The sequence below is a fragment of the Lontra canadensis genome, unplaced genomic scaffold (genome assembly GCF_010015895.1).
Source record: "Lontra canadensis isolate GAN:19392208 unplaced genomic scaffold, GSC_riverotter_1.0 scaffold72, whole genome shotgun sequence".
NCBI lineage: Eukaryota > Metazoa > Chordata > Mammalia > Carnivora > Mustelidae > Lontra > Lontra canadensis.
The window spans coordinates 9,034,511-9,062,296 of record NW_022631066.1 but is presented as its reverse complement, the minus strand read 5'-3'; the positions used below and the strand labels follow the sequence as shown (position 1 = coordinate 9,062,296).

Here is a 27,786-nt window from a genome sequence, read left to right as displayed (position 1 = left end):
TTTTCCTGAAAAGCAAATCATAAACAGTGATAAAGAATGAGACAGAAAGGACCCAGCAACAAGAATGTTCAATATAAGAATCTAGATTCAAGTTTTCTGAATCAAATGGTGTTAATGTGTTGGTTTCACATATAAACTTTTCTATGTATCTTTTTTCCCAGTAGTAGATATTGCGTGTTAATGTCCATAATTAATTTTTGGAACATGGTTATTTATTAACAGAATGCAGATTAGTAGACTTTAAACTAGAGTCGATATCTTACCAGCTGAATTGTTTTACGGTGGGCAAGAACTAACATAGCTGACCATGTACATTACAGAAATCAATTTCAATTTACGACTTCTTTCTGTTTTAGTTTTCTCAATTTTCTATTTACTTCAATCATACTAGTAAAACCTGTATGAGAGAATACATACTTGGGCTAAATGTAGTGCAAAAACATAATTACCCAAACCTGATTCCTTTCAAATAAGTTTTCTCTAAAATGTTCTCAAGTTAACAAACTGCTAAAATTCTCTTGAAATTTAACTCCTCTGGGACCCACAGAGGCCAAAAACAATCCAATCAATTAAATTGTAATTCTGTGAGTTTCTGAATTAGTATAAATATTGCAAGTTTCAAAAGCCATAAGAAAAAACCTAATTTGCTTGCTTAGGCTCAAGATGAAAAATTCCATCTCCCTTTGTTAAGTTTGTCCAGAAATTCCTAACAGTTTACATTGGCAGAGTTTATAGCTCTGGCTATCTTAAGATAACTAAACTAAAGTTAATTTCACCAGCTTGTTTATATTTTCGATACACTCATGGGCTTGACAATATCAACCACTAACCAGCACACACACCACTGTTCTGTCTTAACTTTTGGAGTCACTAACAATACCTGGAGATTTTTTTAAATTAAAAAGTATTGGGAAAAATGTCCATCAATTTACTAATTCGGTCAGCATTACTTAATGCCTTTGTCTTTTCTCCCCCTGATGTTGAGGTTTTGGAGTATTTGCAGGGACCTTGCTTTTGTTGCAAAGTGGATAGAGAAGATGTCATATGCTGTCAAAGAATGTCACTAGGTAGCCTCATGCACAGAAGTACTTAATTATCTCTTGGCTGGAGAAGGGAGAATCTGGTTTAATCCCACAGAATGTGTGGAGTCCTAACTTCTGAACCATAACCAATCAACTAAGCAAGTGATATTCTTTTTTTTTTTTTTTTTTTAAGATTTTACTGATTTATTTGACAGAGAGGAGAGCACACAAGCAGGTCGAGCAGTAAGTAGGCAGAGGGAGAGGAGGAAGCAGGGGCTTGTTTCCAGAACCCTGGGATCTTGACCTCAGCAGAAAGCAGCCCTTTAACCAACTGAATCAGCCAAATGCCCCTGCCAAGTGATATTCTTAATACTATTCTAAGTCACTGCATAGCATCCACACAGATCCAAGGTTTAGAAGAAGGCTATCAAAAAATTAGAATTTGGACCAAAAAAATGGGAATTAAATCTCAGTTTTAATACTGAACTCTACTGGTGATTAATGTTCACTGATGAGTTCTTGATCACTGATAAATGCTGGGAAAGCTAAAAAGGGTTTTGTGAATTTAAAAAATATATACAGGAGTTATAGACTATAAAATTATGTATAAATCATTACTACCGACTAAGTAAAATGCAGCAGACTAGTATAGCTATTTTAAATACAATCACAGAGACTGATTTTTCTTATATGCCATGACACTAAAAACTATAACTGAATTTTTGTCTCATGAATCAGTTGTTTTTATCATCACTGAAGACAATCTTAAAGTTCTTTGGGTGAAAATAACTTCGAAATTATGATTTCATATTTTTAGAAATTGGAAGTATGACCTTGCTTATAAAAATAATAGGAGTTAATAAAAAATGCACACTTAATAAACAGGGATGTAAATTCTTACCAAAAATTAGAGTGAAACACTTAAACACACACATACAAAATCTGCAACAGTCAAATTTATAGAAGAGAATAGAACCATGGTTACCAGAGGTGGGGAGGTGGGGCAAAAGCGAGATGTTGGTCGAAGGGTACAAAGTTGGAATAACACAGGATGTGTGAGTTCTAGAGTTCTTGTAGCATGGTGACTACAGACAGTGACACTGTATTGTGTACTAGGAGTTTGCTAAGAGAGTAGACCTCTGGCGTTACCACACACACACACACACACACACACACACACACACACAGAGTGACTATGTAATGGCACACACAGCGGACTGAATAGAGATAGATCCTATAGATGAGTATGTTAATTAGCTTGAACACAATGATCATTTCATTGCACATAAGTATATCAAAACGTCATGTTGTACATCTTAATCATATACAGTATTTATTTAAAAAAATAAAAAACATGGATTGTTTCAGTGACAAATACACTAATTTCCCAGCTTTTTGAAAGTGAGAGGCATGCCATTTTACTCAATTACACTGAAAGTTCCTAATTCTTATAGATTATAAATCCTTGGACACTGAAGTTATATATATTTTTCCTGCCAGCTATTTTATAGAGCTTAGTATAGAGTTCTCTGTAGGGTCCGTGAATAAAGGAGCAAGACTGATACAAAGCGAAGGTCAAGCAAAGCTTTATTTCGCGCCAAGCATCAGGAATCATACCGACCGTCAAACAGAGAGGACGACCCCTCCCTGCTTTCCAGACTAACTTTTATAGAGCAAAGACCATGTGGTTGGGCCTGGCCACACACAGGTGGCCAATGAGATTGTACAACACACACAGGAAACTCCACAGTGATGCTAGGCAACCAACTGAGTTACAATTTACCCTAGTAGGCATTTGATTTAGCCTATCACACCTAGTTCCGAATTGGCACCCAAAAGGTGCCCGAAGGGCGGGGCCCATGCTCCTTGGTAGCTAGGAGACAGTATGCGCCCCCACTGATTGAATACCTCCACCTGGCCTGACCCACCCTTGTATTTGGACTTTGTTACCTGGGACTGGTTTCCCGGACTTGCTTTTAAGTAAGTTCCCCTGGCGGGGGGCAAGGTCAATTTAAGCTTTACACCAAAATGGCGGTTCAACCGGGGTGGGGCAGCTCTGGCTGAACAGGCCCTTACATTAGCAAGAAAAATTCTGCTGGGTAAGTCAGCAGAAGTTCTGGGATCTAATTGAGACCTTTGCCTAATTAGTGTGTAAGCTTAGGCAAGTTCCTGAGCTTTTGTGCCTCAGTTTCTTTGCAGAGAAATTTTAGATAGCTTCGTTGGATTGTAGTTTGGGTCGTCCTATGTTATTAGACATATACTACACATGAAGTCACTCTGAGAAGGGAAAAAACACTGTCTTCTAATCACGCATGAGAAAATTTTGTTGCTTAAAACAATATTAGGTCTTTCCTTCCTTCTTTCTTCCTTCCTTCCTTCCTTCCTTTCTCTTTCTTTCTTTTCTTTCTTTCTTTCTTTCTTTCTTTCTTTCTTTCTTTTTTTTCTTTCAAGTTTTATTCATTTATTTGAACGGAGAGAGAGACAGTGAGAGAGGGAACGCAAGCAGGGAGAGTAGGAGAGGGAGAAGCCAGCTTCCTGCTGAGCAGGGAGCCTGACATGGGGCTCGATCCCAGGACCCTGGAACAGTGACCTGAGGCAAAGGCAGATGCTAAATGACTGAGCCACCCAGGCACCCCAATACTAGGTTTTTCAATAGTTTCAGTGGAGAATAGAGATTTTTGCACTTGAAAGGACTAAAAATTTGGGAAGACCACATATTTAATATCCAGGAAAGCTCTGAGACAGGGATTCATGTTTCCTGTAAATCCCATCCAACGTTCGGATCTCTGCTAGAAGTCTTGTCAGAAGTTAGAATGACAAAAGCACTCTTTCTCAAAATGAGGCCACATGTGTTCTGACTTGGAGCCATCATAGGAGTTCGAGAAAAGTCACTGGCACACGTATGATTTGCTGCCTTTCTTTTCTGGTTCTGCTAAGATTTCTGAGGGAACACATTTTATGTCTCTGCCCTGATGGGTTCTTCCGCACCTTCCCCAGGGACGAATACCTGCCCAGGGAGGTGAAGACACTACTGTCACTACAAACGCTGGTTTACAGAGCTCCATCTTGGGATCAAGTATAAACCTAGACACACAAGATGTCTATTTGAAAGCTAACAATATCAAGTAATTTTTCTCGAAACACAAATGCTGCAAAGATGATGGCAAATTAGATCTTTGTTATTGCAATCTCAGACTTTACGTGAGTTGTCTTTCTGTATTTGGGATGAAAGTTTCTCATCGGCCTCTTAGCTTACTCATTTATAATAGGGCCTTGAATTTACATAGCGTTACAGTAACTAAGAACGACAAATTACATACAGACTGACAATCTATGGGCACATTAAGAATGGTATTATTAAGGGGTGCCTGGCTGGCCCAGTTGGTTAAGTGCCTGACTCTTGATTTCGGCTCAGGTCACTGTCTTAGGCTCATGGGATTGAGTCCCGTGGCAGGCTCCATGCTCAGTGGGGAATCTGCTTAAGATTCTTTCCCCCTTTCTCTCCCTCTTCCCCTTCCCCTGCTTTCTCTCTCTCTCTCTCAAATAAATAAATTAAAAAAAAAAAAGAATGGCAATATTAAGATAACAGATGTCCTTTTTTGATGCAGTCTAAAGAATTAAGAATATACTGCCTAATAAAAAAGAAAGAATGGTCATAGCAATTTTTTTTAAAGAACATCAAGATAGAACAAATTACCCCTGAAAAATTCTTGTGTGTCTTACTACCATGTTGTTTTGATCAGCAGGAGACCAAAGAGATCCTTTCCTCACAAGTGTTCTTGCTCTTTTCTTAACATGGCAAAAAAAAAAAAAAAAAAAAAAAAAAAAAAAAAAAAATTCTATAAATGTTGTCACAGAGCTTTGCTGTGGACTGGAATGAACAGCGTTTCCAGGAAGGAGGCAGTGCCCTGCAGGGCATAATGTTGAACTGGGGGAAAACTGAAAGGATTCAGTTCATGGCAGAGTGAAGGAAAAGAAGGGCACACACTGAGTTCATCTGGGCCCTATAAATTATAGCATCGTGTGGCTCCCTGGGGGTGGGGGCGGTGCTGGGAGGTTGTATTTCTTGTGTCACCATCTGTTGGAAGAAATGTGTCTGCGCATATCCCCAAGGCCATTATGGGATTTTTTTGGTTGTTGTTACTAAAGTGCAGGCTTCCTCCATTGGGACAACATGCCTCGTTGTTTTGGACTCAAAAGTACTTCTTCAGCCACCCTTCCTACTCCCCGCCTTCTTTTGTAGACTACTAAAAGGTGCTGATAACAAATCAGTCCCTCTAGGTTGGAAATTGTGAAGGGTGGTCCTAATCCTTACTTTCTTTTCACAGCTCAGTTGGAGATGAAGCAATTTAATTTTCAATGACTTGCTTCCAGGATAAGATTACCATTCAAATATACTTTCAGAATATCTCCAGAGTGCAGCCACTACAGTTTCCTGCCTCTGGCATTGCTGGCCATTCCCTTGCTTCGTGTTGTCCAGTGGTTCATGAGGTGTGTCCTTCTTGGAAACACTCATTCTGTCTATAGCAGAGCCTGTGTAGCGCTGCATAAGACCGTTGTTAATTGCACTGGCTCACAGACCTTTGTGATCCCGCGCCCCTCTGCCTCCTCTCCAAGCCCCTCTGATGTCCTTGGGCTTCCAGGAGCTCCCACCTCCAGGAATCTCTTCCCCATGGACCCCACTTCCTGCAGATCATTCCTCCAGCAAAAAGTACAGAGAGTTCCCATATACCCCTGTCGCCACAGGCACAGCCTCCCTCTTTCTCAATATCTCCCACCAGCACGGTGCATGCGTTACGATCCATGAAACTTCAGTGACCCATGGATATCCCCGATCTGGACAAATGTATAAGTACATGGATCCACCATTGCAGTGTTTTACAGAGTAGCTTCACCGCCCTAAAAATCCTATGTCTGTTTATCCCTCCTCTCCCAACTGGCCTCCGGCAACCCCTGATCCATTTACTGTGTCCACGGTGTTGCCTTTTCCAGGATGTCATATAGTTAGAATCATATTGTCTGTAACCTTCTCAGATGGCTTCTTTCACTTTCTAATATGCAATTAAGCTTTCTCCATGTGTTTTCATGCTTGACAGCTCTTTTCTTTTTAGCACCTACCAATATTCTGTTGTCTGAATGTAACACAATCTACTTACACGTTTACCTACTGAAGGACATCTTGCTTACAGCTCTTCCATTTTTTTCATTCCCTTCTGGTACTCATCACCATCTGAATATGCTTTACTTGACATATTGACTTTTTGTCTGTAGTACCCAACTCCCCACCTCTAATAGAACCTCTATGGGGATAGGGGTCTCTATTTTGTTCTCTGCTATAGCCCAGCACCTAGAACAGTGCTAGTGTATAGTAGATGCTCAAGAAATACATACTGAATGGAAGGATAATAAAAGAAGATATTTTCCAGGGGCCCCTGGGCAGCGCAGTCAGTTAGGTGTCTGACTCTTGATTTCAACTCAGGTTATGATCTCAGGGTCGTGGGATTGAGTCCTGCATCAAGCTCCACACTCATCACAGAGTCTGTTTGTCCCTTTCCCTCTGCTCTCTGCCACCCCTCCCAATGCTCGCTCTCTCTCTCTCTCTCTCTCAAATAAATAAATAAATAAATCTTAAAAAAAAGATATTTTCTAAAAGGTGCAAAAAAGTTTAAATTTATCCTCCAGGCTTATGCCATTGTAATATATAAAGTACACTTCTATCTATATGTAAATCATAGCTAATGGCTACCAATGAGGTATCTAAAGTGTTTGCTTCGTCCAGATCCTGCAATGTAACCAGATTCTGCAGGTATTTGATTTCTATAAAAATGTGAACTCTCTGAGAGCAGAGACCTATTTTGCCTTATTGGTCATTATATTCTGGGTACTAAAAACAACGGCTGACACACAGTAGGTGTTCCAATGATATTTATTGGATGGCTAATCAGTTTATCTCCGTGTATTGGCTTTCTTATTTAATCGTCTGTTTTATCTATCAGTTGGGTGGTTTTAGTGAACCAAAGAGAGGTTTAATAATAGCTTGTTTTTAAGGAACAATTTAAACACAACCATAGTTTATCATGGTATTTGGTCCTAGTTCCACTGTAATTTACTGTCATTCTCTGAAAAGCTCACGTTATTATTTTATCTTCTCCATGGGCAATACTAGTATGTTGATTAAACCAATGTCAGGGGAAAAATGTTTATTGATGTGCAAATGATTTATGAATGTATCACATGCTAAGTAAGGCTAAAGAGAGACAGATGAACAAACGCTTTAATGGCTTTGGATTTCAAATGGTCAAGGACTATTCAATTCATTAAATTAAAGATAAAACTAAGTAAAATAGTCCTTTTCTGGAAGCAGGAGATGCGAAAAACCTCCGTAAAGACATAAAATAGGATGACAGAATTCTTTAGTAGATGTATCCTCTTGCCCTGAACCAAAAAACAATTAAAACAAGAGAGCCTCTATCTTCTTGAGGAAGTACGGAAGGATCTATTTCATGAAGGAAAAAAAAAATACAACATCTTTGTGGATGAATATAACATATGGTGAGTGAGGAAGTTCTTATAAACTTACCCGTCATTGTTAACATCTGACACTGTGACCGTATATCCAAAATAAGATGCCATCTGCAAAGGAATACCATAAGATGACATAGTTTGTGTTCAAAAATAATTTTTATAGCCCTCTCTCCATTTTTTCCTGGAGGATGAATCTCACCGCAACAGACTTCTGCATTACATTCATGGGCTCCTGGACATGGACAGAGTCTTAAAGTCACTCATTCTGACCCCATGCATAATTTCCCTTCAGTACCCCTGACATCTGCTTGGCTATCCTCTGAGGATATTCAACAATCAGCCCATTCAGTTTGTGGACCCAGTTTGAATTTTCTTTGCTAAAATTGGCCCTTCTAGTCCTTCATCCTATTTAATTCTGCAATGTTGAACCTCACAGAATAAATCAAATTCCACTTCCATATGAAATTTCATAGAAAATATTTGTAGCTAGCTCGCCATCGTGGCCTCTCTTTAGTAGAGAAAACGCATGTGATACCAAAGAAAAGATGATACCCCATGAACATACCGCCCAGAGAAGAGTTAAGTAGGATTTACAGTCTTTGCTTTGGGTTCTTTATATCAGTGAAGCATAAAAAGGGCTTCAATTTCACAGGAAACCGGGTCTCACTATCAATTCATATTGAGTTCATTGTCAACTAAGGTTTCTAAGTCTCTTCTGAGTATAACTGTGAGCCACATTCTAGCTCTTAAGTTTTTTTGTTTTTCAATCTATGTTTTCAAACTTTATCATCTTTTCAGATTCAGCCTATAGTTTGAACTTGTCAAGATGTTTTGTTTCCATGTTTTGGCATCCAGTGCTTTAGCTGACTTAGCCTCCCATCATCTTCTCATCTAATCAGACTACAATCCACTGGAAAGTGTCCTCCACAGAAGGCAGAGGCTTTGGTCTGTGTTGTCCACTCTTCTGTCTGCACTACCTGACCAGGGTCTAGCTCAGAGTGGGTACCAGGTTCCAGATACTCTTTGCAGAGGGAATGAATACGTGAGCTAACAATAATTAAGCAATAATTAAGTTCTCCCACCTCTTTTCTCTATTCCAAACATATATAGTTGTTATAGACAAATGTTTGTGTCCCTTCTTTCCCCCCAATTCAAATATTGATCTTAACCCCCGCTATAACGGTATTAGGAGGTAAGGCCTTTGGGAAGTGATTAGGTAATGAAGGTGATGACTTCATAACTCCTTATGAATGGAGTTAGTGCCCTTATAAAAAAAGACCACAGAGAGGGCGCCTGGGTGGCTCAGTGGGTTAAGCCTCTGCCTTCGGCTCAGGTCATGATCTCAGGGTCCTGGGATCGAGTCCCGCATTGGGCTCTCTGCTCAGCAGAGAACCTGCTTCCTCCTCTATCTCTCTCTCTGCCTGCCTCTCTGCCTACTTGTGATCTCTCTCTGTGAAATAAATAAATAAAATCTTAAAAAAAAAAAAAAGACCACAGAGAGCTCGCTAGCCCTCCTCCACCACACAAGGACCCAAGAATATGGCTACTTATATGAATCAGAAGTCCAGCTCTCAAGTCCACATCTGCGTACCTTTTGATCCTGGGCTTCCTAGCCATCCAGAACTGTTAGAAATAAACAGTTGGGTTTTTTAGCTACCCAATCTATTGCATTTTTGTTACAGTATTCTGAAGACTAAGATACAGTTACCAGGTGCCAAATGCTCTTTGCAGAGGGAATGAATGCATGAGTTAACTGTGCAATAATAATTCAGTTCTCCCACCTCTCTTCTATATTCCAAACATATATAGTGAAATTCTTATTTCTGGTGTGGCATTGTGGCCTTCACTCAGAGGAATTTCATCATTTATGCATTAACTGCTGAGGTTCAAGACTGAAGAACTAGGTGGTATGGAGGACTAGAAATTATAGAAAGGCCAAATTTAATAATGCTTGAAGAGTTTCTAATGATAAAAATGTGAAAGAGATCTGGACAAAAGAGAAGTCTTGCCAGATTTTCAATAAGCCATTAATTACCATTACTTGAGAATAGCTCAAAATTTGTAAGTTCATCCAAATTCACTATTGTCCCAGCCTTACTTATCCATATTTACCACAAGAGTATCACGGGGGACATTTTTATTTTTTATTTTTTTTTTTTTTAAGATTTTATTTGACAGAGAGAGATCACAAGTAGATGGAGAGGCAGGCAGAGAGAGAGAGAGAGAGAGAGAGAGAGAAGCAGGCTCCCTGCTGAGCAGAGAGCCCGATGCGGGACTCGATCCCAGGACCCTGAGATCATGACCTGAGCCGAAGGCAGCGGCTTAACCCACTGAGCCACCCAGGCGCCCGACGGGGGACATTTTTAAATGCTTTGTTGAAAATTGCAGAGTAACAGATAGACCAAAGCCCCAATTTTGCAGGTTGGGAGGAATGTCAAAAATGCTGTGTTCAATAAAAAGTTCTATTAATCAAAATTACTAGATAAATATATTATTCCAAATCTACGTCTCTAGCTAAGAGTGGAGCATCCAAGGATCCTAAACCATGATCCAGAAGGTCAGGATGTAACTTGGCCAGATTTGAATGTTAGGCTTCCTAGAAGTTCAGTAGCGTGGGTTTCTGGTTAGGAGAAAATATGGGTTGCCCAGAGAAACTGACTCAGTTAACGACTGGCTCCCTTAGATGGTCATACCACATTCACAGTTTAAAGAAATGTTACAAATTTCAAAAGGTCACAATACCCTGGACAACTCAGGGTGGTGGATAAAGTATGATCTCAGCCCACATTAGGTTAGGAGAATGACAGGCACTTCCCTCATTCATAAGACCTCAGCCAGTCCCTGGGAGGAAGGAACCAGAACCAGATAGCTAGTCAACCTCCACATAATGCTGGGATGGGTAGAGGGCTCCAGTCGCGGTAAGGAATGGAGTCAGAGCACAGGCCCATTGACTCTGACTGATACAATGGGGCCTATGAGAAGAGAAGCCTGTGTCTTCTTGTAGGAACTCACCACCAGGCATACTACACATGGGCCTACAACATAACAGGATTGTTCTCAGATCCTAGTATTTAGTGACACCGCTGCATGAGAGCTGGGATCTTATCTGTCTGATGCACGGTTATATTCCCAGCATATAGAACAGTTTCCAGCACATAGTAAGTCCTCAGTGAACTTTTACTTTATGAATGAATAATTGATGTTAATATTGCAATGTACTATTAGTACTAAGTGACATTGTTTGATATTAAAAGGTCCTCACCTGTTTGCCAGTGAAATTCTGAATAAAAGTCATATCTGTAGAGTTAATGATTGAAACCTGAAATCATAGAGATTAGAGAGCTACATCATTTGACAGAATTGGAGAAGAAAAAATTTTAAATTACAACTTAAGTCATTTTCAAATTTGGGGAAGAGTAGTTAATAATTAGCTTTATGTAAAACAAAAATGTAATCCCATAAGAATGATCTTAAAAAAAATCCAATTGAACTTTTATTTATGGCTAAGTCTGTGATACTTTCAAATAAAATGAATGCTTTCTAATCTGAAAAGGGAAAATAGAAATTGAATTCAAATGGACGCTGAGAGCATTTAACCTGATGGCCAGTTAATTGATCGAATCAGGGTTTTTTTCTAAATTCATTTCTGTGTTTATGTTATTATGAGAAACTAATGACTATGGCTCTTTACAAAAAAATGAAAATTTTATTTTATTTTTTAAGGATAATAACATAATAAATTTAATGAAAGTCTCAAAATATAAGTTGATGAGAAAAAAATGAAAATTTTAAATGTTACCACATAGCAAAAATATTACTTTTAATTCTATTCAGCCAGCCTAAAACCTGCAGATATTATATTCACTAGACTTTTAAAAAAATAAATGTTGTCTAAAATATAACTTTTCTTTTCAGAAGGTCTCTTGATTTTCATTTCCTAATTTTGTGGTCAGTAGGTATAATGAATCTGAACAGTATCCCTACAAAGTTCATGTTGCCCAGAACGTCAGGTGGGGACCTTACTTGGAAATAGGGTCTTTGAAGATGAAATACATTAAGGAACTTGAAATGAAATCATCCCGGATTTAGGAAATGAAATCATCCTATATCCAAAGACTGATGTCCTTATCAGAGAGGAGAGGACACACATAGACACAGATGGAAGAAGGCCATCTGGAGGTAGAGGCAGAGATTGGAGTCATGCTGACACACACCAAAAAAGGCAGTGGCCACCTAAAGCTGGAACAGATAAAAAAGGTCCCTTGTCTGACAGTGGGATTTCAGACTCTGGTCTCCTGAACTATGAGAAAATAATTGTATGTTGTTTTAAGCCACCTAGTTTGTGGTAATTTGTCATGGCCATCTCAGGAAGCTAATACACGAGTGCAATAACAATTGATTTTCTCATTTCTACCATATGAGGCATATTAAAATGCTGAGCACATCGGCAACAGTATCCTTTACAATTATTCCTGGGTGATGCCCAAGGATCATGTTGGCTTCGTGGGTGTGACCTGCACCGTCACACAGGTCCCCATGCTCCATTAGGCCCCACCCTTGGTTTAATGCCCAGCTGTTGTGATCCTAAAATTCTTAATAATTTTGAACAAAGGGACCTGCATCTTCATTTTGTACCAGGTCCCACAAACTGTGTAACTGGTCCTATACACAGATCAGAAAAAAAAAAAAAAAAAATCTAGCTTCACTTGTTTTCCTTCCTTTTCAGTAAGCAAACAAGCATGGATCTGTAGGGGCTCACTATTAAAAGGCATTTTAAACCATTCAAAAGTTGAGTGAAATGAAACATTTCTTTGCATCTCTAAGAAAATATCCAATAATGTATTCTTTGTACTCACATATCCAAAATTCTGTGCTCCTCTTGGAACGCCAGCAACCAGTTCTGGGGGATAAAATTAGCCATTGAGGAGGGAGATTACATATATTTTAAAGCTATCCAACACATCAGTTAAAGACAGTGCCTTTTACAGGAGTAACCATCATGTGGGCAGCTGAAAGTGTGAAGTCATGGTTTTGTGTTTGCTTTTGCTTCTGCTACAGACCATGGAAAACAGAACAAAAGTTGTACTGTGAGATTTACCAGTCTTCATCACTGGTCTCCATGTGTTTTTGCCTGTACAGCACAAGCCTGGCTTCTCAACTCTGTGTGTGATTTGTAGGCTAAACCTCTTACTCTGGCTTCTCCAGCTTTCACTGTGGTGACGTCTTTTGTTTTAGTGTAAGAAGTACAGCTTCTGTCACACTAACATGTTAAAACAATTCCAGTTACCTAAAGAAGCACCATATAAATGACATTAAGTCCACCCCCCTTGGAAATGTTTGCTGGTAGCAGAATTAGTGGGTCACCTGGTAGTTAAGCATCCCCCAAAAGGGAAGCTTCACTAACAGAAACAGAAGAGGCAAACCTGGGGGAATGTGTCCATATAACTCTTTGCACTATTATCTGGCTCTAGATCAGAAGATAATGGTGTTATTCTCGGGCCTGCCATATACCTGGGATGTGTCACTGAACCCCATTTTTTCCGGTCACCTGTAATTAGTGGGAGTTGGAATTGCTGATTATCAAAGATCTTTCAGTTCTTATTTCTACAAATCTAAAGCATCTTTTGATTCATTGGGGTTAAAAATTTAGTTTAATTTAAATAGGAAGGACCTGGAAGAGAATCCCCTTCCATTTGAATTTCCCTTCCCCTCCTCCTGCCCTGAAAGGTACAGCACAAGTTCTAGCATCAACTATATCTGGTGTACAGTGTTCTAGAAGAGGTGGGTGATCATGCTGCTAGCATTAATAATCAAAGAAGGTTCATTAGGGGTTCTATGTTAGACTTTTCAGTAGTAATTCCATTCATTCAGTCAATAAATATTTATAGGCAAATGGAGTATACAGTAGTGAGCAAAATGGACAAAATTCCCTATTTTCACAGAACTTGTACTCTGGTTGGAAGAGACAGTCAATTTAAAAAGCAGAGTCAATGAAATGGCATATTTGAAGAGGATCAGTGTAGTGAGTGAGAGAAAACAAATAGTAAATTGGTACAGGGAGTGCTGGAGGGGAGATGAGGAAGGACTTTTGACTTCTACGGCACAACTGGCAGGAAAGGATATGGCAAGAAAGTGACATTAGAGCAAAAACTGAAGAAAGTGAGGCTATAAATATTATGGAGAAGTTGGAAAAGTATGTTCTAGTCAGAAAGAATGGCAAGTGCAAAGGTCCTGAGGTAGAAGTGTTTCTGGAGTATTCAAAGAGCAGTAAGGAGACCAGAGTGGCTGGAGGAGAGGGAATGAGATGTAAAGGGGTAGGAGATGAGGTCAAAGTAACTAGTAGCCTGATAAATGGAGTCTCTCAGGTCATTGTGAAGACTTGAATTTCAGACCGAATGAGTTGAAAAATCACTGGATCAAAGAAGTTACACAATTTGACTTCTGTTTCTGAAGGACCACTTTGGTTGCTGAATTTAGAAAAGACTACAGGAGGGCAAGGGTAAAAGCAGGGAGACTGGGTAGGAGTCTACTGCAATGGAGTTGGGGGACTTGTATCAGAGTAGAAGCTGTGCATAAAGTGAGAAGTGGTCAGATTGCAGTCATATTTTGAGAGTTTAGTTAGTAGGATTTGCTCATGACTTGGATATGGATGGGGTGTGAGAGAAAGAGTGCAGTCCAAGTTTGACTTCCAAGGTGTTCAGCTTGAGCAACTGGGAGGATGGCATTGTCATAGAGATGATGGAGGGTAAGCCATGTTTCGGGGAGAAGGTCAGGAGTTTGCTCATGAGCACATTAAGTTTGAGACAGCTATTCAAATAGAGATGTTGAGTATTGAGTTTGAGGTTCTAGATCTTGGAACATGTACCCCTGAACCTAGAATTCAGTGTAATGTGAAGAAGTACCATGGACCTGGAATTCAGTATAAGCTGGAAAAATAAGTGAGACAGGATGAGATTACCAAAATTCAAAGAGGAAAGAAACAGTCCAAATATTTAACCCTGGGACACTTCAATGAGATGAGAGAAATTAAAGGGGAATCAATAAAATAGAAGGAGAAGGAACTGCCAGTACTGGATAGTTGAATGAAGAAATGAGGAGGTAATGATGAAGTCTGTCAAATGCTCCTAATGGTTAAGGAAGATGAGCTGCATGGAGGCCTCTGGTTTGCTTGACAGAAGCTGTTTCAGCTGAGCAGTGACTTTAAGAGGAGCGGGGTAGTGGAACTCGTAGACAGAGATACAGGCAGAGAAGAGTGACAGCTCTTTTGAAGCAGAGACTATAGGGGCTTGCTAGAGGGGGGAAGTGGAAAAAGAGATTTTGTTTTTAAGACGTGAAAAATAACAGTATGCTTGTATATTCATGGGAATGATTAAAAAAAAAGAAAAGAAAAGAAAACCCTGATGATATGAGATAGAGAATTAGGAATGGCTGGAGTTCCTTCTTTGATTCATGAGAGGGAATGGAGCCTGGTGCAAACTGTACAGGTTAACTTTACACAGGAGCATGGATTGCTCAACTATAGCAATTGGAGGGAAGGTGAAGCATGCCTTGAAGAATAGACCAGGCTCAGAAAAACTAAGCTCTCTGGACAGATTTCTGGGAAAGGTGGCAGAACTGGTAGCTAGCACACTGCTCAGTTTTCAATAATCTTTATTTAGTATGAATTAAATTGGCATTAACAGCAAACCACCATCTGACATACTGGAGTTGACTGATTCCAGAAAAGACTGACTATCCCATTTGAAATACATGACAACCACCACTAAGCATTCCATAAATATTCAGAATTCCGCTTAGAAGACAACAACCCTCACACTCAGTAATATTGGGGTCTGCAGGCTCATATTGTTACGACACTAGGAGTTATTAAAAGTAAATGTTGGTTTAAAATGTTCATAATTATTTAAAAATGATCAAGATGGGGAAATTGTTTGGAGTTTAAGGTGAGTTAGAACTGTCACTCAACTATAAAGATATTCAGTTGGGAGGGAAAATAAGTGACTCTTCTTAGATCCATTTCAGTAACTCATGGTAAACCTTGTATATATGGACCACGTCTTCTTTATCCATTTGTCTGTTCAAGGGCATCTTGGCTCTTTCCACAGTTTGGCAATGGTGGCCATTGTTGCTATGAACATTGGGGTGCATATGGCCCTTTTTTTTACTACATCTGTATCTTTGGGGTAAATTCCCTATTAATTTCCATGGGTCAGGACTAAATGCTGTATTGGGTGGGGAACTTTCCAAGCGTTTAATGTTGTTCAAAATCACTTGGCATATTTTATAGTTTTCTTTGCTTAATCTCTGAGTGATTGTAAGATTTGACTCTTCTAAGGTACTAGGAATTCAGTTTTATCCTGATGGTGCCTAATCCAAGAGTTCTTTCTTCTTATAGCTAATATTTAAATGGCATTTGTTATGTATCAGGAATTATTCTACTGTTTCATGAACATGTAGGATTAGCTTATTTAATCCTTAGAAGAATCCCATGATATAGATAATACTATCAACATCATTATCATTCCTTATCATTATCATCATCATCATTACCATCATTACCATTATCATCATTGTCATCACCTTCATCATTACCACCAACCCTCTTTTAGAAATTAAGACATAGAGGCACTGAGATTCAGGTAACTAGGTCACAGAGCTGGTAAGTGGCAAAGTCAGGGTTGAAACTCAAGTGGTCTGGGTCCAAAGTCCATGCTTTTAACTACCACAATAGATTGTCTTTTAATATCTTGAAGAAAAAAATAAATGGAAAGATAGGACCTTTAAAAATTAGCTCATATTTCAAGAAAAATGTTCTTTTAAAGAAAAAAAAAAAAGCCACCCTGCTTTCAACCCCCACCTCACTGCATAAAGTGTTTTATTCTCTCTGAATTTCTGCTTTGTGGGTCCTGTTGACGTGAAACAATTAAAAGAGCTCTGATGATTTCTAGGGATGGCCACATTTCATTTACTCTTAATGCTTTGTGAGTTCATTAAAACACATTAGTAAAAAGTAGTTAAGGTTCATATGAAACAAGATGAAAATATTGTTCGATTGATGATTGAGTCATTCAATAATCAATACCAGTCTTGTATGTGATAGGTATTCCTATGGACTGAATATTTGTGCCCCCCCCAAAATTCGTAGTATTGAAACCTAACCCCTAATGCGATGGTCTCAGGAGGCAGGGTTTCTGAAAGGTGATTAGGTCATGAGGGTTGGATTTGTTTTATATTTAGAACTTTATTCTAGCACTTACTACAATTTTTTTAAAAAGATTTTAATTATTTCACATACAGAGAACACAAGTAGGCAGAGAGACAGGCAGAGAGAGAGGGGGAAGCAGGCTCCCCACTGAGCAAAGAGCCCGATGTGGGGCTCAATCCCAGGACCCTGGGATCACGACCTGAGCCGAAGGCTTAGGCTCAATGCACTGAGCCACCCAGGCGCCCCGCTACTACAATTTTTAATCAGGTATTTTGGGTTATTCTTTAATACCTGTCAGCCCCACTAGGACCATAAACTCTGAGTGCAAGGACCATCTGTTCACCTCTGTGTGTTCAGCACTTAACATAGAGCCTAGAGTAGAGTAGGTGTTCAAAAAATATTGGACAAATAAATGAATGCTAAATGCCTTATGAGAGAGAAAAATGACATGAGATGAGATAGGAGTTTACAGAAGGAAGTGAAAGAAGGATTTCTGGAAGAGATGACAATTGAAATTAGACTAAGAAAAAAAAAAGTAGCATTTGACCACTGGAAATTAGAGTGGCTTCAGACTCAGTGGATTGAAACCCGGGATGACAGCTTTCTCAAGATATAGAGGACAGATGGAGAGGAGAAGGGAGTTGAGGGAAATTGGAAGGGGAGGTGAACCATGAGAGACTATGGACTCTGAAAAACAACCTGAGGGTTTTGAAGGGGTAGAGGGGGTGGGGGGGAGGTTGGGGGAGCCAGGTGGTGGGTATTAGAGAGGGCACATATTGCATGGAGCACTGGGTGTGGTGCAAAAACAATGAATACTGTTACGCTGAAAAGAAAAAAAAAAAGATCTAGAGGACAGAGGTGAGGGGCATATATGAGAATAAGGGTTAATTTGTTCCATTATTTTGGACTTGAGCATGTCCAGAGGGGAAAAGGAAATAACGTGGAGATGTTGTTTTGGAGTCCAGTAGGGAGTTTAGTATGGGTATGTTTAACATGAGATCCCAGAAATTAAATTAAAGATGGGAAATGTTGATTTTTCAAATTTGATCTCTCACTAACAGCATAGCTTTTGTGTAGGCCATTTAATCACCTTATTTTGTTATGCATAACATGGGATTACTGTACTTGTGTTTTGTTGCTTAACTAGATTTTGTAAAGATGGATATTCAGTCTTATGGAATTTCTTGAGACTTATAAGGCTGTGCTGAAGTGTATTTTGTTTGTTTTTCTATAGATTGTTATCATATACATTCTGGGATTCCATTTTTATACATTTTGTGTAGTGAAGAAAATTACATTTATAAAGGGGCTTTTTAGGTCACCTTATCTTTCCTCAGGCTTTGTTTTGTAAATGACTTACATTCAATAATGTCTCTCACCTTGCTCAGAGTCTCCAGTAAATTCCCCAGCAGCAACTGAATATCCTGTGGTAAAGAAAAGAAAAACCAATCACACTTGAAGGCTTTACAAATGCGCTATGTCTAGAAAAACAAAAGAATTACCATAGTACTGTTTGCTCAGAAATCTCGACAAATACCGTAACATAAAAGTTTAGGGTTCTGCAGAGGGAAAAATTAGCGAAGCCAAGATGAGCAGATCTGTACTAAATCCTGGAAGCCTAATCAATCTGCTTCTTCTGAGGCCTGGCAGCACAATTCAGATTCTGAGGGATGCTTCATAATCCTCCTTAAAGTGTAAATGGGGGCCACCGCATTTTAGGGTTACTGACTCATCAGGATCAGAGGTGATACTCTGAAAGGTATCCTTTTTGCTCAGGTTTTGCTGCTGCTTATCATCAAGAAGGTCTGTTTCCTAATTTCTTTAAGGATGGTTTTCCACAAATTGCACTTACCTCTAAAGCGAGGTGAGGTAAAAAATATAACTACATTTTGCTTAATTTATCAAGCAATCAAAATGCCAAAAGTGGGAAGCAACAGAGGCTCGATGAGGTCGTATCGTTTGCATATAATACATTTTGACAACATTCTAGCAACTAGAAAGTCTTTTGTTGTTGCTCTAAAAACTGGAAAGGACCGCTAGCATGTTGCCCCTATAGCGCTGGGCAGCCCCACTAACTCATACTCTCTACAATTGGCAAAATATTTTATGTGCAACACACTATGATGGTTGGTGTTTGATTGCATAACCGCATACTACAGCCTAAATCAAAACACAAAAGCAACCATCAAAATCCCCCAGTAAGTAAGATATTGACTTTGGGGCTGAGGCCAGTGTTTTATTGTGTGAAAGAAGTATCCACCTAAGTCTAATTTATTGAAATTTTTAAAATAAAAAAATGGTTGTTGAACTTGCAGAAAGAATCTGTTACAGAGTCTATAAAGTAGGCTGAATCTAAAGAAAAGACTTTTATAACATGGCTCGACAAAAATAAACTCCATTCTAAGCTAGCAAGGAATGAAAATTCGCATAAGTTGCAGAATAATATTAGATAAGTGAGGAATAAAATTTGCATCTACATTTAATATGTTTGCCTTTTGAGAACGAGTGGGTTAAGCAACAATTCTCACCAAGGTAACTATCATCATAGGAAGCTGGAGCCACGTCCGTCTGTTTTTCTCGAGCCAATTTCCTTAGAATATCCTTGAATGAGTAATTTGCAATGATATCCGCAATACTGGCAGTGATCACCTGACCTGTGTTCAAACAAATGAATACATTAGCTGAACGAATGCAAGAGGCAGGCCCTGCTTGGGCAGAATCTGAATAACATATCCTCCCCTGAAAATAATCATGGAATTGCTTGCATTTTTGATGATGAATTTTCCCACCTGCCAAACTGCAAGGTAAAGCTAGTTACAGCTGGATAGAACTTTCTATTCTGTCAGAAGAACCAAAGATGAACTACATGATTTTATCTGTCTTCCCAATGCCTTCGCAATACATACGCCATCTCCAAATGGGAAAAATACCTGAATAAAGACACCTGTTGGCAAAATTTATGGATAAAATTTTTTTTTAAGATTTTATTTATTTATTTGACAGACAGAGATCACAAGTAGACAGAGAGGCAGGCAGAGAGAGAGGAGGAAGCAGGCTTCCTGCTTCATCCCAGGACCCTGAGATCATGACCTGAGCCGAAGGCAGAGGCTTAGCCCACTGAGCCACCCAGGAGTCCCCTTTTAATCTGGAACATCATGGCTAGAAGAAACATCATCTAATTTTGAGATCACCTAGCCAAAACATGACTTCTTATAGGTGGGGAAACTGAAGGCCAGAGAGCATGAGTGGTTTCCCTCAAGTCATGTGGTTTTGCTTTCAGGGTATTTATCATTACAACCAAGATCTTCTTTGGCATTCTAAGAAAATTTTTTGTGTTCTCACAAAATACAGATTAAATCTAAATCACTTAATTAATAGATTGTGAAATCTATCAGGTATGTAAGAGAGGGAATTACATAACCTTTGAGCCCTTTATTTGTTATGCTAAAATTTTTATGCTAAAATGTATACATAGAGAATAAATTATGACAATGGGAGGCTATGAGGTCCAGTGAGATCCAGAATTTTAGGGAAAAAAAAAAAAAAAGGAATCCATGGCTGCCAACAATGATATGCTAAGAACTGGCTAATATCTCCCAAATAAAGTCACTATTAAAAGTCCTGAAATACGATCATATTGGGGTGGTCAAATAACCAGAAGATGGCCAGCAATTTTCCACCACAATTTCCATGCATTCCTATATTTATAATGGACATCTAAGGGACAAGTGTGATCTCGTGCTTTTTGGGAGAAAACTGGAGAAAGAATTTCAAGAAACTAATATTTAATATTAATATTAGCTTGAAAGCCAAATTATTCTTTGGGAATTTAGTGATAATTCATAGTCTTTCTGTTTGAAGTCCAAAAGGAATAAAATTATCAAATCTGACCATAAATATTTCCCAGTGACTGTGCCTGAAATGACTGTGAACAATGTCTACAGAATTTGCCAATTTTCTCCGGTTTAAATCTAAATACCCCCTTCCCACCTCCCACGTACACACTGCCTTTGTCTGTTTCCTCTAGCTGCTTCGATATACATTATAATCTTAAGCCTAAATAAAATTTTACATTACCTATCACAGACAACGCTTCTAAATCTCCTTGGTATGGTTACTTTTCAGCAAATCATCAGTATCTGACATTTTAACTTAAGGAAAGGAAAAAAGTATCTAACCAAGTGAATTAGATTGATTATCTAGTCAAGTGAATTAGAAGAAAATCTTTTTAAACACATAATTTTTACTTTATAACCATCTGCTGCATAAAATACAGTTTTTCAACTTACAAAATAATTTTTTAAGACTGAAATGTTAATTATTTGATGTTCATGGTTGTATATATATATATATATATATGAATGAAGCTTAACAGTAATTTCACATACAATTTTATCATAAACCCATCTCCCAGATCTCTTCCATTGGTTTTTTAAAAAAAATTTTGTAGTGTTTATTAATTTATTTTTTATCTTAATTCCAGTATAGTTGACACACAGTGTTATATTAGTTTCAGGTGTACAATGTAGTGATACAACAATTCTATTCATTACTCAGTGCTTGTCAAAAGAAATGTACTCTTAATCCTTTTCACATATTTCACTCATCCCTTGCCCCCCGCTTCTCCCGTCTGGTAACCATCAGTTTGTTCTCTATAGTCAGAGTCTGTGTTTTGATTTTTTGTTTTTTTAAATTTGTTCATTTGTTTTGTTTCTTAAATTCCACATATGAATGAAATAATAGAATTTGTCTTTCTATGACTCATTATTTCCATGAGTAATATACTCTCTAGATCCACCCATGGAGAGGCAAATGGCAAGATTTCATTCTTGTTTATGGCTGAGTAGTATTCCATTGTTTATATACCACTTCTTCTTTATCCATTCATCTCTTGATGCACGGCTGGCCTGCTTCCAAAATTAGGGTGTTGTAAGGAATGCTGAAATAAACATAGGGGTGCATATACCTTTTTGATTTAGTGTTTTTGTATTCTTTGTGTAAATACCCAGTAGTGAAATTATGGGATCATTTGGTAATTCTATTTTTAATTTTCAGAGGAAGCCTTCACAGAGGCTGCACCAGTTTTCATTCCCACCAAAAGTGCATCAGGGCTCCTTTTCCTCCACATCCTTGCCAACATTTGTTGCTTCTTCTGTTGTGATGATAGCCATTCTGCTAGGTGTGAGGTGATATCTCATTGTGGTTTTGATTGTCATTTCCCTGATGATTAGTGACACTGAGCATCTTTTCATGCGTCTTTTAGCATCTGTGTGTCTTTGGAGAAATGTCTGTCCAACTTTTCTGACCACTTTTAATTGGAATATCTATTTTTTGGTGTTGAGTTGTGGAAGTTCTTTATATATTTTGGATACTTATTCTTTATTGGGTTTATCATTTGCAAATATCTCTTCCCATTCAGTAGATTGTTTTTCAGTTTTGTTGATTGCTTCCTTTGCCATGCAGAAGATTTTTATTTTGAAATAGTCCCAATACTTTATTTTTGGTTTTGTTTCCCTTGCCTCAGGAGACATACCTAGAAAATGTTGCCATGGCCAATGTCAGAGAAATGACTGCCTGAGCTCTATGGTTTCAGGTCTCACATTTAAGTCCGTGATCCATTTTGAGTGTATTTTTGTGTATAGTGTCAGAAAGTGCTCCAATTTCATTCTGTGGCATGTAATTGTCTAGTTTTCTCAATACCATTTTTTGAAGAGACTTTTTCCCATTGGATATTCTTGCCTCCTTTGTTGAAGATTAATTGAGTGTATAATCATGTGTATATTTCTGGGCTCTCCATTCTGTTCCATTGGCCTATGTGTCTATTTTTGTGCCCGTCCCACACTGTTTTGATTTCTACAGTTTTGTAGTATAACTTGAAATCTGGAATTGTGATACCTCCATTTTGCTTTTCTTTTTCAAGATTGCTATGGCTAATCAGGGCCGTTTGTGGTTCTGTACAAATTTTAGGATTGTTTGTCCTAGTTCTGTGAATAAATCCTATTGATATGTTATTTTTTGCCATTTTAATAACTTATGCGTCTTGGTGTGCACCTCCTTCCATTGATTTTACTGGGGACTCCCTGTACCTCTTGGATCTGGATTTCTGTTTCCTTCTCCAGATTTGGTAAGTTTTCAGCTATTATTTCTTCAGATAAATTTTCTGCCCCCTTTTCTTTCTCTTCTGGGACCCCTCTAATGTGAAAGTCATTATGCTTGATGGTGTCACTGAATTCCTGAAGTCTTTTCATTTTGCATTACTTTTCCCCCTCACTTGTCAGCTTGGTTTCTTTCCATTGCTCTGTCCGTCAAGTCACTGATCTGTTCCTCTGCTTCCTCTAGTCTATTATTTATTTCGTCTCATGTATTTTTAATGTCATTTATTGAGTTCTTCATCTCTGATTGGTTCCTTTTTATGTTTTCTATCTTTTTGATAAGGGTCATTGATGTCCTCCACCAGTTCCTCAAGTTCCATGTGTATCTTTATCATTACTACTTTAAAGGTCTTTTTTTTTTTTTTAAGATTTTATTTATATATTGACAGAGAGATCGCAAGTAGGCAGAGAAGCAGGCAGAGAGAGGAGGGGATGCAGGCTCTCTGATCCCAGGATGCCGGGATCATGACCTGAGCTGAAGGCAGAGGCTTAACCACTGAGCCACCCAGGTGCCCCATATCATTACTACTTTAAATTCTCCATTGGGCATATTATTTATCTCCATTTTGCTTAGGTCTCGTACTGTGCTATTTGTCCCGTTCTTCCATTTGGGACATAATCCTCTGTCTCCTCATTTCGTCCAAATCTCTGTGTCTGTTTGTGTGTACTAGGAAAGTCAGCTACATCTCCTGCTCTTGAAAGTAGTGGCCTTATGAAACAGAGGAGCTCGACACAGCAGTGTCACCGGCTCATGAGAACCTGGCACTTCAGAAGTGTCTCCTATGTGTGTTGTATGTGCCCTTCTGCTGTGGCTGAACTACTTTTCCTTCAGTCCAGGCATCCACAGTGACTCTCTTTGCCTGTTGTGGGCAGGATTTGGTCCCTCTGCTGTTAGTGGGCCAGGCTGGGGCCTCCTTGGGCTTGAGTTGAGTCAGTCCAGGCATCTGCCAGAGATGCAGAATCACTGAACTTTCCCCATGTTGTTGCCTGAGAAACTCTCGCTGGTGGGCACAGCAGTGTCTGTCCCCCACAGCAGGTGTCTGCCCACTTCTGGGGCCACAGTCTGACAGGTGTGTGTGGTTACCTTTTCCTATCCCCAGGCCAGGAGCCACTGTGGAGTGCTGCTGGCCCCTGTCAAGGCTGCTGGCACACTGCCAGGCTGGTGGCACCACTTTGGATGTCTTCTGGTCAAGAGTGTTAAAGGAGTGGATCCTCAAAGTGCACAGGGGCAGGAGGCAAAGCATTAACAAGTGTTTTGCTGGTCTGTGGGAGGGGACCTACCAGGGGGCTGGTCTGGCTGGAGGGGGACAGATTGACGGAATTGCAAAGGGTGGGCTGATGGTGTGAGCAAGTTTGGTAGTGAGTGTTGGCAGCACCACCACGCTGCAAGATAGCGTGTTTATGGGTCTTGGGAGGAAATAGCACCTGTCAGCTCCTTTCTTTCTGGAGAAGTTCCCAACTGTCTCTGCTCCGTCAGCACACACTCTGAGTTTAGTAGCCAACTCTCCTTCCTGTGGATCCCAGTTACTTTACAAACTGCAGCTTCTATGCTGTATCTCCCCAGGGGCTGTTTATTGAGCTGTCCCTTTAGAGAGGGACTCAGTTTCCTCTTGCCTGGTTGGTTCTCTCGGAGCCGAGTTCACTGATTTTTAAAGTTCCAGGTTTTAAGTCCCATTGGTTATAAGAACTCACGAAAGGCAGTCCCTCTGGTTTGCAAAGCCAATATAATAGGGATTTGTCATCCCCCTGAGGGATCCCTGACATGATAGCCTATTTCCCTCCCTTCTCTGGCCCTGCAGTGTCCTTCCCTCCCAAGGACAGCCCTGGGGGTCTGGTTAGCTCCCTACCGCATCTTCGCCCTACCTCCCTTCTTCAGTATGGTCTCTTCTCCACAGTTAGTTGTGGCGTTTGTTCTGCCAATCTTGGGGCTGTTTTCTGGGTTATTGACACTGATGGGAGTGTTTTCTAGTTGTTTCTGTGGGACAAGGGGAGCTTCAGGTCCTCCTACTCCAGCATCTTTTTCAGCCTCCCAATATTTATACTCTTCCATTGGCTTTTTAATATGATCTGGTGTCTACCATTTTAAAAGAAAAACTTCACTCAACTATTCACCTCTCTCATAGCCTACTCTTATCTTTATCCTAAATGTTACAGCCAAAATTCAGCAAATATTCTCCATCATTTCTCTGTAGGCATCCCATCCACACCCATGGCTTTACTTGTTACCAATACACAAGTGATGGAGGTTTGTATTTTAGCCTAGATATCTTCTCAGACCTGAAGCCCGTACATCAAAACACTAATGTGAAAAGCCTTGTATATCTCAAACATTTTCATATTCAACAAAACCAAAAGCAAACTCATAGTCTTCCCTCTCCATTCCACTCCAAACCTGTTCTCATCTCAGTGAGTGGGACCCACGTATACCCATGCGAATGCAAAAGTCAGAAAGTTATACTGGGCATCCCCCCCCTCCCCTCCCCTTCCCTCACCCTCACATATCCAACCCATTAGCTAGGTGGCCTGTTTTCCCTCCAAAGCATCTCTCTAATTTCTCCTCCTATTCAATCTGTACTATTACTTCTCTAAGTAGCAAGCATCTTTAACTAAACCTTATAGTTAGTTTACCTTATAAACTTATAACAGACTTATCACTTTTTATAATGGCTTTGTGGATACCTCACTTTGGCCAACTCTAATCCATTTTCCACATAGCAGCCAGAGTGATCTTTTCAAAACACACATCTGATCATAGCATCCCATGCTTAAAACTCTCCAACCATTTCCCATTATTCTCAAGACAAGCACCAATGTAGCTAAGGCCATCTATTTAAACTCCTGCAATCTACCAGGGACTTCTTATTGTTTTCAGGGTAAAGACAAAGCTGCTTACATTGGCCTGCAAGCCCTTCATGGCCAAGGGTCCTGCTCCATACCTCTCAGCAGCTCCTCCCCGATCTCCTGACTCTGGTCACCCTGGCTTCCCTTCCTCTCACCTGACTGTTCAATTTCAGATCATAGAACCTTCCCATATAGTCCCTTCTCTCTTTGCTAGTTACCTCCTAGCAAAGTTCAGATCTCCCTTCAGGGTTGCTTGCTTTCAAGTTAGTTGACCTTAGGGCAGCAACCTTTCTAAGAATTAGGAGGCATCAGCCTGTCCAGGCTGATGCTGTCCTGCACCTAGCTCGAGGCTCCCTAAGCAGAGCACAGGTTGTAATTTCAGCCACAGAGGACAAAACATCTGCAAGGGCCATCCTGGGAGAAGCTTTCTCCATTCTTAACAGCTCCATCATGACATACCCGTCCTTCACGGCAAGGACCATGTGTGGAGTGTCTCGTACTTGGCACGAGTGCTGGACGAATGCCCACACCTTCCCCCACATATTAACCTTGTGAGGGTAGGAACAATGTCTGTCTTTACTCATCACCGTATCCCCAGCATCTGGCACAAACCCTGGCACAGCCTCTGTAAATACTTGGTGAATTAATGAATTAAGTTGCAGCAGTATCTTAAAATATCATTTATATAATAATGTTCAAGGGGTAATGGTAGCTCAGTCATTTGGGGAATTATGAACATGGATAAAAAAAAAATGAATGTAATAAAAGGTTAACATTGGATTGTTCCTTGTAATTGTACCTCATCTCCTTGTTAGTAACAACAAATGGGCATTTCTTCTCTGCTAGTGGGACGTACCTTGCCAATAAAAGCTTCCTGGTCCTCCTACTATGAGGTCTCCATTCTACAAAACAGAAACAGCAATGATTAGAAAAGGAAAACAGACTTTTTAAAAAAAATTAACATATAATGTATTATTTGTTTCATGGGTACAGGTCTGTGATTCGTCTGTCTTACACAATTCACAGCACTCACCATATCACTATGCTCCCTGATGTCCATCACCCAGCCACCCCATCCCTCCAGACTTTTTTTTTTAAGTGATAAATCATTGTGAATAGGCATTGCTCTAACAATTTGTTATACATAAAAAAGCAATTTTTAAATAAATCGGAGGCATACAGCTCATTTTATTTCCTATTCTTGCTTTCCACTATTTAGTGTGTTAACCTATTAAATAATTTTCATTTGACTCCATTAGCTAAGTTGAATTCTCTTCCTTGAGGATATATAAATTCGGTGCTCTGGCACTGCCTCAGGTAAGCAAAATATATACAAGTTTAATGCTGTGTAATTTAGCAGACATGATCTTTTGAGCTTTGGCCACAAAAAGAATATTTGGGTTCTATTTATCTCAAGGCCACAGTAATGCTTATTTTATCCATACATCTCTATCCAGCCCCCTCCCTCCCTCTCAGGAGAGAAAGTAAAAACTCCAGACTAGTAAATACAAATTTTTCCTTCTCTTTAAAACCCCACCTTCCAACCTCTCCTTAACTTTCAGTGGAGGGGAAAAAAGGACAATGATAAAAAAGGCAATGAACTTTGTATGCGAAATAATTTTTTCTATACTATTTTCATAACGATGAAATCTTTGTCCCCTCTTGTCTTACTAGGCATCTCTGTTTTTAATTTTGTGAAATCTTTGTCCCCTCTTGTCTTACTAGGCATCTCTGTTTTTAATTTTGTGAAAGGATGTGTGAATTTTGACACTAATGTTAAATCTCATCAGTGAATTATAGCTACGAGATAAAGCGATTTATTGATTCTTGTGATTTTCTTTTTTTTATTTTGGAAGCACATTTTTCTCACGGAGTTTTTGAGATTTTTTCATTTAAAATGACTATCACACACACACAAAAATAAAACGACTATCACAAGAGATGGAAAGAAAGACTGTTGCTTTTCCTCATATGTATTTCTCTGCTATTTTAATGGTTTGTCATCTGCATAGATAAACGAAAATAAAGAGCAAACAAAAAT

At 39.3% G+C, this 27,786-nt stretch overlaps 1 protein-coding gene across 1 annotated transcript in view; it reads right to left on the bottom strand.

Annotated features, from left to right (window-relative positions):
* The window catches only part of ITGA8 (integrin subunit alpha 8), a 185,470-nt gene that overhangs the window by 127,701 nt on the left and 29,983 nt on the right, over positions 1-27,786 (bottom strand). Inside the window, exons 6-11 of the mRNA XM_032880917.1 lie at positions 26,602-26,647; positions 19,281-19,406; positions 18,132-18,176; positions 12,404-12,447; positions 10,810-10,866; positions 7,603-7,655 (exon numbers count right to left, since the gene is read on the bottom strand). Of these exons, the coding sequence (XP_032736808.1) occupies positions 7,603-7,655; positions 10,810-10,866; positions 12,404-12,447; positions 18,132-18,176; positions 19,281-19,406; positions 26,602-26,647 (371 nt within the window). The remainder of the gene's footprint in view (positions 1-7,602; positions 7,656-10,809; positions 10,867-12,403; positions 12,448-18,131; positions 18,177-19,280; positions 19,407-26,601; positions 26,648-27,786) is intronic.